The 14,560-nt window shown below is 43.3% G+C and overlaps 1 protein-coding gene across 25 annotated transcripts in view; it reads left to right on the forward strand.

The window, feature by feature from the left end:
- FBRSL1 (fibrosin like 1) overlaps positions 1-14,560 on the forward strand; it is a 999,197-nt gene that overhangs the window by 307,747 nt on the left and 676,890 nt on the right. For all 25 annotated transcript variants that reach the window (XM_061603171.1, XM_061603169.1, XM_061603170.1 and 22 more), the window contains one exon: positions 8,416-8,619. In XM_061603171.1, coding sequence (XP_061459155.1) covers positions 8,422-8,619 — 198 coding nt within the window. In that variant the 5' untranslated portion in view covers positions 8,416-8,421. The remainder of the gene's footprint in view (positions 1-8,415; positions 8,620-14,560) is intronic.

The following is a 14,560-nucleotide window of genomic DNA, read 5'->3' on the forward strand; positions in this document are numbered from 1 at the left end:
GTACATACATTCCATGCAGGCACGTTTAATGGGCTGGTGGAGCAGGAGTGGAGCACTCTTCCTTCTGTGCCCAGGGTAGAAAACAAGTGGTGTGTCAGAGGAGCGAATCTCCTTCTTCCATGGCCAGCGTGGAAATGCCGCTTCTGCTACTGGAGGAGAGACAGAGCTCCCAGTCCCTTCCCTGCCGACCCCCAGCAGGCTACTAAAAACTTTGGCGGAGTAGTAACATTTCTGGGCTTTAAAGGTTAAAACCAGCCTTTTATGAACTGAGCCTAGAAACCAACTAGCCTTTTACTGCAGAGCTGTACAGGCATAACAGCTGGCATGCTAAATTTCTGATCAAGCAGAGGATTTTGGATGTTGATGAACAGAGTTTGTTAGCTTTGTCAAATCATTCTTGCTCCCCTGAAGTTTTAGGATTAAATACCCCCCTCTCCGTAATGAATACACCTTTTATTTAAGTAAATTATCTGTGCCAAAGTATAAGAGAACATATTTCTTGGCAAGGGATAATGCCATGCCCTCTATGGCAATGGAAGGACACTTTCAAGTTATACCCTGTGACCAGAGATTCTATCCATGCAACTGAGGTGCTGTTGAGTCTAAAGCATGCTTTTGTACTGTAACTTTTATAAGGGTGTGACAGGCAGATTACTGCACCCTGTTTTTTGAACTGTTTCCGGGCAGATCTGATGCAGTTCTTTTGAAAGAATGTTTAAATGGTAATTGTCCTTTTGTTACTATAAATGTTGCCAATTAAAAAAAAATGTTATTGATACTATGGCCAAAATATTCAGTGACCGATAGATCATGAAGTAATCAGTTTTGTAATATTTGGTTGACTGTTTGTCAACGTTGCTGGATCAATAAACATTTTGTGTGGTGTAACTAGTGTACCTTTTTTTAAAAATAATGGTGATTTATGTTCTAACTGAAACGTCATGTTAATCTTGCAGCCATGTTCTGAACCAGCTGAAATGCCAAACTGTCTTTGAGGGCAGCCCCACATACAGCATGTTACAGTAGTCAAGCTTAGGTGGCGAGAGAGCACAGGCCAGGCCAGGCTATTTAATATAGTTAGCTCCAGATAACTTGCGGTTGGGGAGGGGGATAATCCTTCCCCTTTTTGTTTAGTGGGATTTTTAACTAGTATTTCTGCTGTGTATCAGTATAATGAGATTATGTTAAGAGAGTAGTTTTCACTTACATAGCTTATGCTTCTGTTAGTGAATCTGCGTGCTGCTTAACTATTGCTTTGTGGGTAGATTTAAAAAAAAAACGTTCGTTTAAGGTATTTTTCTTATGGCTGCAGTAAAACTCAAACAGTATGGGATTGAACTTCCTTGCGGTACTGCTTCGTCAGGGTTCAGTGTTTGCTCTTTGCTGTAAATACCGATTCAGGTTTTTTCCACAAAAATATTGATATTTTTAAAAATATTGATTCTTTCATAGATTAAAATATTAATATTTTAAATGAAATGTTAATATTAATATTTTGAGGGAAATATAATATTAATATTTTGAGGGTAATGTCAATTTTAATATCGATATTTTTGAGGCAATTTTTTTTAAAAAAAAAATGTCTGCTTCAACTGTGGAAAACCCCTAGGAATGAGACCAGTGTACAAGGACAAAAATGGCGAATAAATAGGAAAACTGGTGTCAAATTTGAATTTTGTGAAATTTGAGCACGTCCCTACTTTATACTGAACAATAAATCAATAGTTCTTGCATATCAGCTTGAGCTGCGACCCTCCTTTCTTTCTGTGTGAATGAGATCAGTTTTGACATGCTGCTTCTCTTTCGAGGCTTCTTTTGTGGCTTGCTTTTCTCCAAAGAGGTCAAGGTGCCATATATGATTTCCCCCTCACACACACACATTTTCTCCTCACAACAATCCTGCAAGTTAGGGTAGGCAGAGTGGGGCAGATAATACCTGGGAACAGGCATGTGGCAGAAAATCCCATGCCACTTGCAACTCCAGGATACGTGTGATCGAGAGAATCTGCTTCCTGCTCAGGGAGATGACTCTTATTATCAGTTTTACAACCTCTGAACTTACTTTGACTTCCCTTTTTTTCTTTTTTTTGTCCTTCATGAGCGGAGGAGAAGTGGAGGTGATGGCTCGCTACCTGTTCCTGATCATGAGATGTAGGCTTGCTGCTTCAGACCCTGAAAGGGAGTCACATAAAAGAGAGAATACTGTCAGGTGCAGCTTCTCCATTTAGTGTTGCATTTTTGTGGGGACAAGCTAGAATTGGTGGCATTCTCTTTTCTGTGGTACTTCCAAAGGCAAAGACACATATACACGCACATCTGAACATATATACAAACACAGAGATGCACACTATACAGAGACACACAAACACAATCACAAACACAAATCTGTGCTATACATTGAAAGCAGTGTCATACCATTTTAAACAGTCATGGTTCCACCAAAGAATCCTGGAAACTGTAGTTTCTTGATTAGTAGTGACAGTTGTTAGGAGACCCCATTCCCCTCCCAGAGCTACAATTCCCAGAGTCTTTTCTGAACAATCAATCCCTCTTTCGAAGGAACTCTGGGGATTGTAGGTCTGTGAAGGCGACAGGGGTCTCAGCTCTCCACATCCATAACAAACTACAGTTCCCATGATTCTTGCAGGGAAGACATGACTATTAAAAGTGGTATAATACTGCTTTAAGTGGATGGTGTGGGTGGGAGAGAGACATCTCCCCCCCCCACCAAACAGCACAAACATAGCAGGTTGAGATTCAGCTCACCCCTGGGGAACTGAAACCTTGGGGCCAAGGCTGTATCAGGAAAAACTTTGTGTAGAAGAGTTTCATTTGGATTTCTTTTTATATATATTTTTATCCCACACCTGCAAGCTGCTTGCAGCTTCAAAAGTCTTAACCTCCCCAAAGCTGTCAGTTTATCAGGCAGGGCATCTTGATTTTGACAGGGTCAGGGAGCAAAAGGCACACTGTTTTTAAAAGCAAGACGTAGGCTGATCTGGAATATGTCAGCTATTGTTGTGGAAATGTTATGGCTAAGATTAAAAAAGTGTGGAGGGGGGAACATGGTCTACTCCAGTGGAATGGTAAGGCTAAGATTTTTTTAGAAAACTAAAGGTTTTATATCCCCTCTTATTTATCTGTTATTTTTATCCCAATCTTTACATACATCTCTCTCTTTCCAATATAATCACATTTGAATAAACTTTTTTAAAAAACAACTGAGTTTGCTCACTTAAAATTGTCATCTAGGGCCATCTCAATTTAAGATGTTTGTTTAAATGGCTAATTGAAATCTGGCTTCCTGTCAGTTGAGCTCATTATTCCGTGTCCTGCACTCTGAGATGATCAAGATGAGATCCTGGCCCTCCTCTGTGTGACAACCTTTCAAGTACTTGAAGAGTTATATCATATCTACCTTCTTACCTTCTCAAGGCTAAACATGACCAGTTCTTTCAGTCTCTCCTAATAGTGCTTTGTTTCCAATCCCCTAATCATCCTTGTTACAGAAAGCTCTCTGAGCACTTGTTTATTTATTTATTTATTTTACTTGTATACCACCCCATAGCCGAAGCTCTCTGGGCCGTTTACAGTAACTAAAAACAAATACAATTTAAAATACATCTTTTAAAAAACAAAGTATTTTAACATGTTTTACAATGTATTTATGTTTATTGTGATACTGACACATTTATATGAAAACACATGCAATTCATACAAAAATACTAAAAAAAACCCCAAAAAAGGCACAAGAAGCTTTGGCAACACAATAACAACAAAAACATCATCATCTTAATCCATCAAAAGACTGGGGGGGAACACATTAGCTGCTATTGGGAGTGGTTTAGCCTGTCAGTAGTTATTAAAATGTTAAAGGTTACTATGGCACGTGAAACTGAGGCCCCATGTACAATATTCATTTAAAGTATTGTCATACCACTTTAAACAGCCATGATTTCCCTCAAAGAATCCTGGGAACTGTAGTTTGTGAAGGGTGCTTACAGTTGTTAGGAGACCCCTGTTCCTCTCAGAGAGCTACAATTCCCAGAATTTTCTGGGAAGAGTGATTGATCATTAAGCCACAACTGTTAGCTAGTGGTAAAGCTGTCATTGTATGTTTGGAGTTCCATTTTCCTGATTAACTGGCCTGGAAAAGAATGTATAACTTTTTTCCCACTGGTAGCATTTGGTCAGATACATAAGACCTTAACCCTATATGTTTCTTCATGTGAAGAATTGTTTTTTTGGAAGAAGTGGAAAGGGATGCTGTTCCCACTGTGATCAGGCAATGCAGTCATCACTCTCCCAGCCATGAACTGTACATTGGGATACTGCTAAAGTGGATATAGTCATGGTGCACGCTTCTGCAAAGCTGCAAAGATATTACTCCTCCTTCATGCTCTGGAATCTCAATAAGTTGTGTAAACAGAGAACATCAGGGCAGGGTTTAAACCTGGGCTGAGCAAACAGTGAGATTTCTGACCTGGGAGAAGCTATTGGTGGTGGTGAGGAGAAAGAACCAAGGCCTCCAATTAAAAAGATATCTTATTGATAGATTTCAATAAGGTCTGGCTTTCCTTTATATCTCATGGAGCCACAGTTAAGGTCCGTGTATAACTGTCTTATTTAGATCTACTCCCCAAAAGCCTAGAGTAGCATCAGACAAGCCGCTCTTTGTCATCATATACCAGCTGCCCCTTTCATGGTATGCCGGTCCCACTTTTTATTTTATTTTATTGGTGCTTTATTGCCAGCTGCTGGTTGAGTATGTTCATGTTTTAACATTTTACTGTGTTCCAGTTGCTGTGACTAATAAACTGTTGTTGTAAAAATGCTGTTAGCTGATGCAAGAGGCTTAAACTGAGAGGCAGGTTAAAAAAACCAAGTTACCAATCGAGCAAATGAGTAAATAGATATTTATACAGGAAAACTGACTAAGAGTGTGTGGTTCCATGGGCCAGATTTACCTTTCTCTACCTTCATTCATTCATTCATTCATTCATTCATTCATTCATTCAAAACATAAATTATTGCTTAAAACCTCAGAGTGATTTAAATCTGCCAACAGGAGGTAGCATTGTTGTTGTTGCGTTAGCTTTACCTCTCCTCTTTCCAAGGAGCTCAGAGTGATCCTGAGCCTCCCTGGTCCTTGTCTGATACTCTACTGTTAGAACAGTAGAGGGATCTTTTACGTCTGATCTTGGCACTAAGCACCACAGTGCTGAGACACAGATAAAGTTCCTTGCTTGTTCTTTAAGACTACAAGTTCCCTGCCTGCTCTTTAAAACTAATAGGTAGCATTTCTGCCCCCCCAACCCCAACACTGGAGTGGGGGGAAATGCTGCTTTTACTATTAAAGAACAGGCAGGAACTTTATCTCCATCTTGGCGCTGTGGTGCATAGCACTAAGAGTGGAGATAAGCCTCTGCCTGCTCTTTAAGAGTAAAAGACAGCATTTTCCCGCACCCCAGAGCTGTGGGAGCTGGCAGGCCATTGCCTGCAGCATGGCAAGCTAGGTGCAGGCTGTAATTTTGCCACCCCTGCTTTAACTACCGTACCGCACTGGCTGGTAGGACCATGTCAGCTCAAAATAAGAGTGAATTTTTCACCCAGAGCCATCAAAGGAGCTTTGTGGCTCACCAACGCTTTCTGTCAGGGTTCCCCACCATCAGATCCAATAAGGAGTAAATACAGCTGACCAGTTGTCATGTGGTTCTGCCTGCAAAGTTGTCATGCTGTGTACACTCATACATGTGGCAATTTCCTATCTGTAGCATCTGTTCATGTGGCGCAGCCCATCTTGCCATGCCCCTGAGTTCTGTACTTTACTTGCAGAGGAATGAGGTCCCCCCAAAAAGCTCACCTTGCTATGTGAGTAGATGCTGCACAACTGAATTAGCTGCTTGTGACAAAATAAGATGCTGTTGTAGGTGATAATGGGCCTCTCTAAAATGTCAGTGTATATAGCTTTGCTGTCCCTGCCTAAATAAATAAACAGGGTTTTTGGTACTGAATCTTTGTGGCCTCATGTGTGCAGTAATCTGTTAATTAAAGCTTGGGGGGGGGGAGAATAGCATAGCACCGCCAGAGCAGAGTGTTTCATCTTGGTTCCCAGTTTTTTGCTTTTAGGTTTCCTTGGACTTAGAGAGTGTAAAAGAGAGCACGAAATGGACAAATGGGTTTCTGTTGCAACCTCCAGATCGTGCAGAGACTGAATAGAGATGTCGCTGTTGTGTCTGAGACAAAAAGGCAATTGGTGAACATTTAATGCACTCTTAAAAAAAAAAAAGTCTGCAACATGTTACAGTTCACTTTTGCGCTATTCTGTCTGTATCCCTGGAGAAGGTTGTGGATAATAGCATTACTCCCATCTTGTAGATGAGAAACTGGTATTATATCTACACACAGCTTCTTACATTTCTGATGCTTTTTTATATTTGAAGAGAGCTTATGTGGTGGGTAGAGTGTTCAGTTTGGTCTAGGAGGACTTGTGTTCAAATCCTCACTTAGCTGTGACTCCTACTGCATGGCTTTGTGCAAATTAGTGAGGGTCCATAGCTCAGTTGTAGAGCACCTGCTTTTCATGCAGAAGGTCCCAGCCTGAGTCCCTGTCATTTGGAGTCAGAAGACTCAGTTGGCAAGTGATGGGAAGGACCTCTCCCTGAGACCCTGGAGAGACACTGCCAGCCAGCATAGACAATGCTTGACTAGATGAACAAATAGTCTCTTGTGCTATAAGGCCAGTGGAGGCTGGTCCACTAGAGTGAATGGGCCATTGCCCTCCCCTTAGCCAGCCTCCACTTGTCTCCCTTTTTTCTTTCAACCAGACCGGGGGGTGGCACATTGCCTGCCAGCTTCTTCCTCCTTAGTGCTACCTTTGTAGAACTCAGCAGGAAGGAGAACAGGGGTAGAACTAGAATGAGTTGACTTTGCCTGTCTTTGGCTCTGGCTCCACCTACTATTTGGGCTCCTTTCATTATGCCCTAGCAGTCTGAGTGGACACCAGCCACCACTGTATAAGGCAGCTTACTATGTTCCTTCTCATCCTGGAGGGGGACCCTGTGGCCAGTGGAGGCTGGTGGCTCTGATGTCAGTAGGGTAATGAATCTGCTTTGGGGTTTAGTTGGAATTTTCAAGCAGCTGTCCATTGTGCTTAAACCTATTTCCAAAATAGGCTCAACACCTTGGACAGCTCCTTGGAAGTTTGGACTAAAACCTAGAGTGGATTCACTGCCTCACTGACATCAGAGCCACCTGTCTCCACTGCCTATGACCCTCCAGATGAACTACAACTCCTTTCAGCCACAGCCAACATAGCCATTCACCAGGGATGATGGGAATTACAGCCCAACAACATCTGGATGGCACTGGGTTGTGAAAGGCTGGTGTTGACCATATTGAACTAGCTAGCCTGATTCCTATGTTCCTTTCAAATGTGGAGCCCAACAATCCCAGCACCATCTGGAGGACTGCAGATTTCCCACCCCTGTTTTAACTTAGTTTAACCTGAGTATAATGCGCTCTGTGTGTAGCTGCCTTCTGTAGAATGCACAAACTTCAACTGGTACAGAATGAGGCTGCCCATGTGCTTGTTTTGGTTAGACAGTTGTCGCATCATATGCTGATCCTATCCCAGTTGCATTAGTTACTAGTGCATTTCTGGACCCAATACAAAGTGCTGATTTTGACTTCAAAGCCCTAAATCAGGGATGGGGAACTTGTGGCCTTACAGATGTTATTGGATGACAGATCCCATTATCCTTGGCCATGCTGGCTGAGGCTGATGCGAGCTGGGAGTCAATCAACATTTGGAGGGCCACATGTTTCACACCCCTGCCTTAAATAGTTTGAGGCCTTCACCTGTATGAGCCTGCCCATGCTTAAGATTGGCTTTACTGCTCTGCTCATTATCTCTTCATTAGGATCCTTTCGATTGGTGAGCACTAGAGGCAGTGCCTTCTAAGTGGTGTCCCCTGACCTATAGAATTCCCAGCCAAGGAATGTTGACTGGCCCCATTAGTGCTGGCCTTTCAAGAACTCTTTAAAGACCCATCTTTTCTGAATGGCTTTTAATTAGATAATTCTATTAAGGTTGCTGCTGAGTTTAGTGTATTGGGTTTAGACAGTTAATTGTTGGATCTTGTTGCTATTTTTATGCTGGGCTGAACAATGTTTTAAACTGGAGATGGGGAACCTGTGGCCCTCCAGATATTGTTGGACTTCCACTTCCATCAGCCCCAACCACCATAATTATTTATAGCCTGCCTTTCAGAATATAAATTCTATCAAGGTGACACAGTTATGGGTGGGAAGGTCAGTGAATTAAAAACAGTGTGAAAACTAAGTAGCAACTTGTATTTTATGGAAGGCCTTTGTTTCACTTTCTCTTTCTGATCCCCTCTTCCTGCCTTACAGAAGGACATGTCATTGAAGCCTCAGGAGAGAAAGGAAAAATGGGAGAGACAACCAGGAAAGAAACCCAGAGAATCCGAACAACACTGTGTGTCAGCTGAGCCCAGCGAAAACGGCCATAATAACGATGCTGGGAGTTCAGGGAGAGAGACGGATCGAGGCAAGGAGCGGGTGAAGAAGAAAATCCCCTTGAAAATCCACAAGCAGGTAGGACCTGATGTGATGGTTACTTGAAGGGAGGAAATTATTATCTTTATTAGTTTGAACTATTATTATTATTATTATTAGAACTTGATGTTATTTGCTTTGGACTTCAGATTAATCCAGATGTTTGTAGGCACATCATGGTCAGAGAAACTGTTGAGTCCATGCTTGTTTCTAGAAGAACACTCCTTAGAGCAGCCTTCCCCAAGTTTGGGTCCCCCAATATTGCTGGACTACAATACCCATCATCCCTGACTATGAGCCATGCTGGCTTGGGTTGATGGGAATACACCAGCATCTGAAGTGGTGAAGTTTCTCCAGATCTGCTGCAGATAAATGTTTAATTTTAGTATTAAGGGGTGTATGTGAGAGACAGTTTTGGCAGTTACAATTTTGTTTTCCTGCTGGTTTAATTTCACAGGTGTTTCTGAATATATTTGACTTATTTCAGTTATTGTTGGCAGTTGACCATTTTAAATTGGACATGCTTGTGGTCTTGCAAAATCCCAAACTTGAAATTCCCCAAATACCCAAGTACTGTGTGCAGAAGACCAAACTGTAAGTAGTTGACAATGAATAAAGTGGAGTCAAATTGTAAGAGGGAAATTAAAACACCGTACCTGTCTTCTGGTTCATTTTGGGACCAGTTCAGGCAGCTGGCACTTACCTAGTCCCAAACTGCAAAGAGCTTCAAAGATATCTGGTACTTTAGCCTGCCTCTGAATTGAAGTCATTGTCAAAGGCCCTCCTTCTGAGGTTTAGTAGGCGGCTACTTGGAAAAGGGCCTTCTCAGTTGTGATACCCAAGAGGCTTGCCTTGTGCCTTCTCGAGTGTCATTTCCCCAGGCATTGACTGTTTTATCTCCTGTGTAAAGAGTCCTGGTTTCAAGTTGTCCACACACCTGCTGGCTTTACTGTTTTTCCTATGCTTTGATTATGATTGCTTTGTATTGTTGTATTTTTACGCTTCTGGAAATTTACATTTTTATTGTAAGCCACCTTGAGAAAGTTTCATAGTTGTTGTTATGGGAGAAGGAAGGAAGGAAGGAAAGACAGAATATAAATATTTTACAGTAATATAGGATTTTAGAGTTGGAACTTGCAGGTAGGGATGAAGAAGAAATTAAATTCACTTGGCATTTAAAAGTGAACCTAACTAATTTTCATTTTCTGAAGCAATATGCAAACCAAAGCATAGCTCTCCCTTGAAAGAGTGGTAAATAAGAAATGGAGAAACCAAAGTTAACAGGTTATTTGGAGGACATCTACTCCATCTCCCTGCTCAATGCAAGATCTGCAATGCAGGATGCAACTTCAGCATCCCTGACTGATGGCCATCTAAGCCTCTGCTTAAATATTTAGAGCAGGTCTGGAGAACCTTTGGTCCTCCAGATGTTGCAGAACTACGACTCCCATGAGTCCCAGCAAGCATGGCCAATGGCTAGGGATGATGGAAGTTATAATTCAGCAAAATCTGAAGAGCCAAAGGTTCTACACACCTGACATATAGTGTAGAAGAAACAGCACCTTCCGCAACAGGCTGTTCCACTGTCAAACAGCTCTTATCGTTCAGAAGTTTATCCTAAAGTTTAGCTGAAATTTGCTTTCTTGCTATTTCCTCCCATTGGTATTAGTCCTGCCTCGTGCCGCAACAAAAACCAAGTCTGCTCTAACTTGTGCATTATAGCCCTTTAAATGTACAACCTCAAATTGCTCTCAAGATGCTCAGATACCTAAAATGCTTATGGTTACATCTGCCAATACTTCTGAAGTTTAACATGCACGCACGCGCACACACCACTCAGCAAGCATCCTGGGATGATCTGGATGGTGTGGGTTGAACCTGGCATCCTTGCGAGCCATAACACAATGTGTGCAGCTGGAGAGAGCCATGATATTGGATGCATATCAGCTATCAAGCTTTGCAAGGGGCCCAGAGAGAATTGACAGGCTTCCCAGGTTCCAACTGGCTGCATTTAAAAGTTAGGGGCACAGCAAAGGTGCTCGGCAGTTCTATGTTTGTTTTTCTAATGATATTATAAGCCACCTTGAGTAGGCTGTACCCCCAAAAGGCAGCTTCTAAAATATTTTATAAATATTAATATATAAAATTAGTCCTTTTTTGTTTGTTCCTTGCTCTGTATGCAGTAAATGTTCTGGAGCTCTGTAGACTGTGATCTTACTCAGTTGCCTGTTGATGCTGCTGCTGACTATGACAGAGAAGGATAGGGCTGTGAATGTGCCTTGTGCATGCACACATGTGTGTGTGTGTGTGTGGTGGGGTTAACAAACACAGTTTTCATATGCTTTCTGTGATTCAGTTTTCTTCTGTGTGAAGCCTGGCGGTGAATTTAGAGCTACAAAGGGAGAGACGCAAGGAATGTTGGAGAATGTGAGAAGCATAACGATTTGGGCTGTTCCTCTCTTCTCTTCTCCCCCTCCCCATCTGTCTGCTCACGGCCTCCAGCCGTTTCCCCCATGCATTCAAAATTTGACAATGCATTTAACAAACTCCTGTTATGGCAGTAGTCTAGCCTGCCAGTCAAACACAATGGGGGCTGCCCCAACAGCCTTTGCTTGAACTAACATGTTTGTTCAAAGCTAAGGAGGTGAAGAGAGAAAGGCACCAGGGGGGTGGCAGGCCATTTATCACTTACAGCTGCTCATCTGGGATGTTTGCAGGGGGAACTTGGTGCTCTATCACCAGCTTGATAGTTATGCTGCTATAGCAGCATTTGTATTGCTAACAGCAAAGGTTCCTCGCTGACTGTTCAGGATAACAAAAAAAGCTGAGCTAAGATTGCCTTCTGAAATTCTCCACCCTATTCACGGGCAGTGAAATTGGGGAGGGGGAACTTTTATTTATCTATTATTATTATCATCATCATGATCACCTATGACAGGAAGAGGCGGAGGAAGAAAATCTGGATACGTGACTACAAATGCCTGTTGTCTCACAGCAATATTTTTACAAAGGCTGAAGGTCGTGTTGTTGGCCCAAGGCCCCAAAGGGAAAGCCAGCTGAAGCATAGAGCTCAGTGTATGCCAGGGATGGGGAACTCTCTTCAGCTGCATTCCCTTCTGGGCAACCTTCTGGGGGCAACATGCTGGTGGTGGGCAGGGTCAGAAGCAAAAGCAGGCAGAGCAACAAGTAGGCTTGTTTCTACACACTCACGTGCCCCTCTGTCCTCCATCCAGGCAAGCAAGAGGCATGGTCAGCGTTCAAGGACGCATTTCAGCCAAGCAAAACCACTTGTTAGGGTTTAAGCAGCTCTGGTAAAAGGGTGACTGTGGAGGGTGTAAAGCTTGGGGAGGGTCTCAAGGGAGAAAAAGAGAAGCCTGGAGGGCTGCATTTTGTCCCCTGGCCAGAGGTTCCCCATCCCTGGTGTATGCCAACCAAATATCTAGATACCAAATGTCAGAGTTGTTGCCTCCAGTAGGCTGCAGAGTCAGCTACAGTGCTGGAGAATAAGGCTTTTTTCAGTATTGTCAGGCAAGGGTAGCAAATGTACCCTCCAGAAGTTGTTGGACTCCCAACTCCCATCAGCCCTGGCCAGCATGGCCAGTAGTTTGGGATGGTGAAAGTTATAATCCAACAACATCTGGAGGGCACCACTTTGGCTGCCCCTGTCATAAGGGTTTGCAGGACCCATTTGCACTGTCCACCTGATAGCTCCCACAGCTCCGGCTTGTAGTTCAGAAGTACATCAGTGTCAGGAAACCTTAAAATCTCCAATACTAAGTTAATTCACACAAATGATCTCAGACCAGAAAAGCCACTATGGAAACAGCTGCATCATATGGGATAAATTAGCCTAATCCATGCCACACTGCCAACTGTGGCTGTTGTTGAGGGTGATAAAGTATTTTCCAACGCTTTCTGTGGGCCATGGTTCATTATTAGCAGTGGCTAGTAATCTTTCTCTTCCTTTTTAAGCAGCGACATGTTGGCAGCCTGGCCTCCATTTTGTAGACTCCACAATGCTTCAAAGCTAGCCAGTGGTGGCTGGTCCATTAGGGCAAAGAGGGCATTGTCTCACCACCCTCAGCCAGCCCCCACCTGCCTGCCTTCTCACTTATGCCTAGTCCAGAGGGTTGCTCTGCCTGCCAGCTTCCTCCTCCTCTTTAGTCTCCATGTTGCCCTTGTAGAACTCAGCAAGGAGGAGGATGGGGACCCAACTAGAACCAGTTGGCTCTGCCTTCTTTTAGTCTCCTTCCCTTCTGCTCTACTAGTCACAATGGAAACTGAGCATCATTCTGGGGCACTGTGTTGGGGAGGGAGTGGTGGCAGCCACCACACACAAAAAGGGTTGGAGATTCAGGAAAACCCTCTTTTGTCTGAACAGAATTACTCCACACTGCAACATTTTGTTACAGGTCCTACTGTGTGTGTGTGTGTGTGTGTGTGTTGTGTTGGGGTGTGTGTGTGTTGTGTTTTGTAAAACTGTCAGAAACTTGCCTAGGTTTCCACCTGGCTGGTTTTCATAATCAGATAAGCAAACCTTTCCTGGATGCCAGAACCCCACTTAAAAAAACAAAACAAAACCTGGTTTTCTCCCTCCCAGTTCAGACTCTCCACTATTTTGAAAAACAAGCAGCTCCTGCTGGCCCCCTCTCTGCCCTTTCCATTTCTCCTTGACTGCTCTTCCTATAGCTACGCATCCTATACAGAACTGCAAACGCAGCTAAGCAGGAAAGAAAGGCCTGGCGAAGCCTAGTGCAGTTTAGCTTAAAATGTAAAGGTAAGCAGAACTATCAGAATGGAGGAAAGAGGACGCAAGGAACATAGGAAGCTGTTGTTTGTCAATATTACCTGTTCCGAGAGGAAGCAGCTCTCTCTATGTTCTCAGGCAGCCATTATCTTCCCCATCCCTTGCTACCTGGTTTTTTTTAACTTGGAGATGCCAGGGAATGAACCTGAGACCTTCTTACATGCAAACCACTGAGTTATTAATGTCACAAGGCATGCGGCCACGGGATCATAGAATTCTAGAGCTGGAAGGAAATTCAAAGGTTATGTAAACCATGTGGAAAGCTTTTTGCTGAAGTGGTTTACCATATTTTTTAAATAAAATAAATGAATATAAAGTTTGGTGAAAACACACATGCACACACTTTGTTTTTCCAAGATAAAAGTCAGATCCAGTAGAATTAAACTGAGTATTGAAAAGGACTCCACTGTTAATCCGATTCAGAGTAGACCAATTGAGGGGGAGGGGGAGGGGAGAGGAGAGGGAAAGAGAAAGGGAGGTGAGAGAGGAGCAGAAGGAGGGGGAGGGGGAGGAGGTTTGATCATTTTCATGCTTATTGAGTTCAATAGGATTTACTCCCCTGCAGTCATGATTACAATAGGTGAAACTGACCATGAGGAGGGGGAGGGGGAAGTAAGGTATTGGAAGGGGGGAGGGGGAGGGGATTGGAAGGGGATGGGGATGGGGAGAGAGGGGCAAAGGAAGAGGGAGGGAAGGGGCAAGAGAGGAGGGGATAGGAGAGAGGAGAAGAAACAGTGGGTTTGATCATTTGCATACTTTGAGTTCAATGGGATTTATTTCTGTGTAATCATGTTTAGGATAGGTGGAACTGATGTGGGGCAGAGACGAGGGGGGGAGGAGATTGGATGGGTGGGCACTGGGCAGAAGGGAAGCCCCTTTCCTTTCCAAAAAGAAAACATTGTGAACAGTATCATTGCTTTTCAGAGTTTCCCCCACCTTTTTATTCTACAGCAGGCACATGTAGCCTCCCACCTAAATTTAAACGAAAGCTGTCGCTGGCCACATCCACACCAGACCTTAATTTCACTTTAGACAGTCATGGCTTCTCCCAAAGAATTCTGGGAAGTGTAGTTAGTGAAGGGTGCTGAGAGTTGCTAGGAGATGCCCTGTTCCCCTTATAGAGCTTCAATCAGAGCGGCTGACTGTTAAACCACTCTGGCCACTGGAGCTCTG

Source organism: Rhineura floridana, chromosome 19 (assembly GCF_030035675.1).
Source record: "Rhineura floridana isolate rRhiFlo1 chromosome 19, rRhiFlo1.hap2, whole genome shotgun sequence".
NCBI lineage: Eukaryota > Metazoa > Chordata > Lepidosauria > Squamata > Rhineuridae > Rhineura > Rhineura floridana.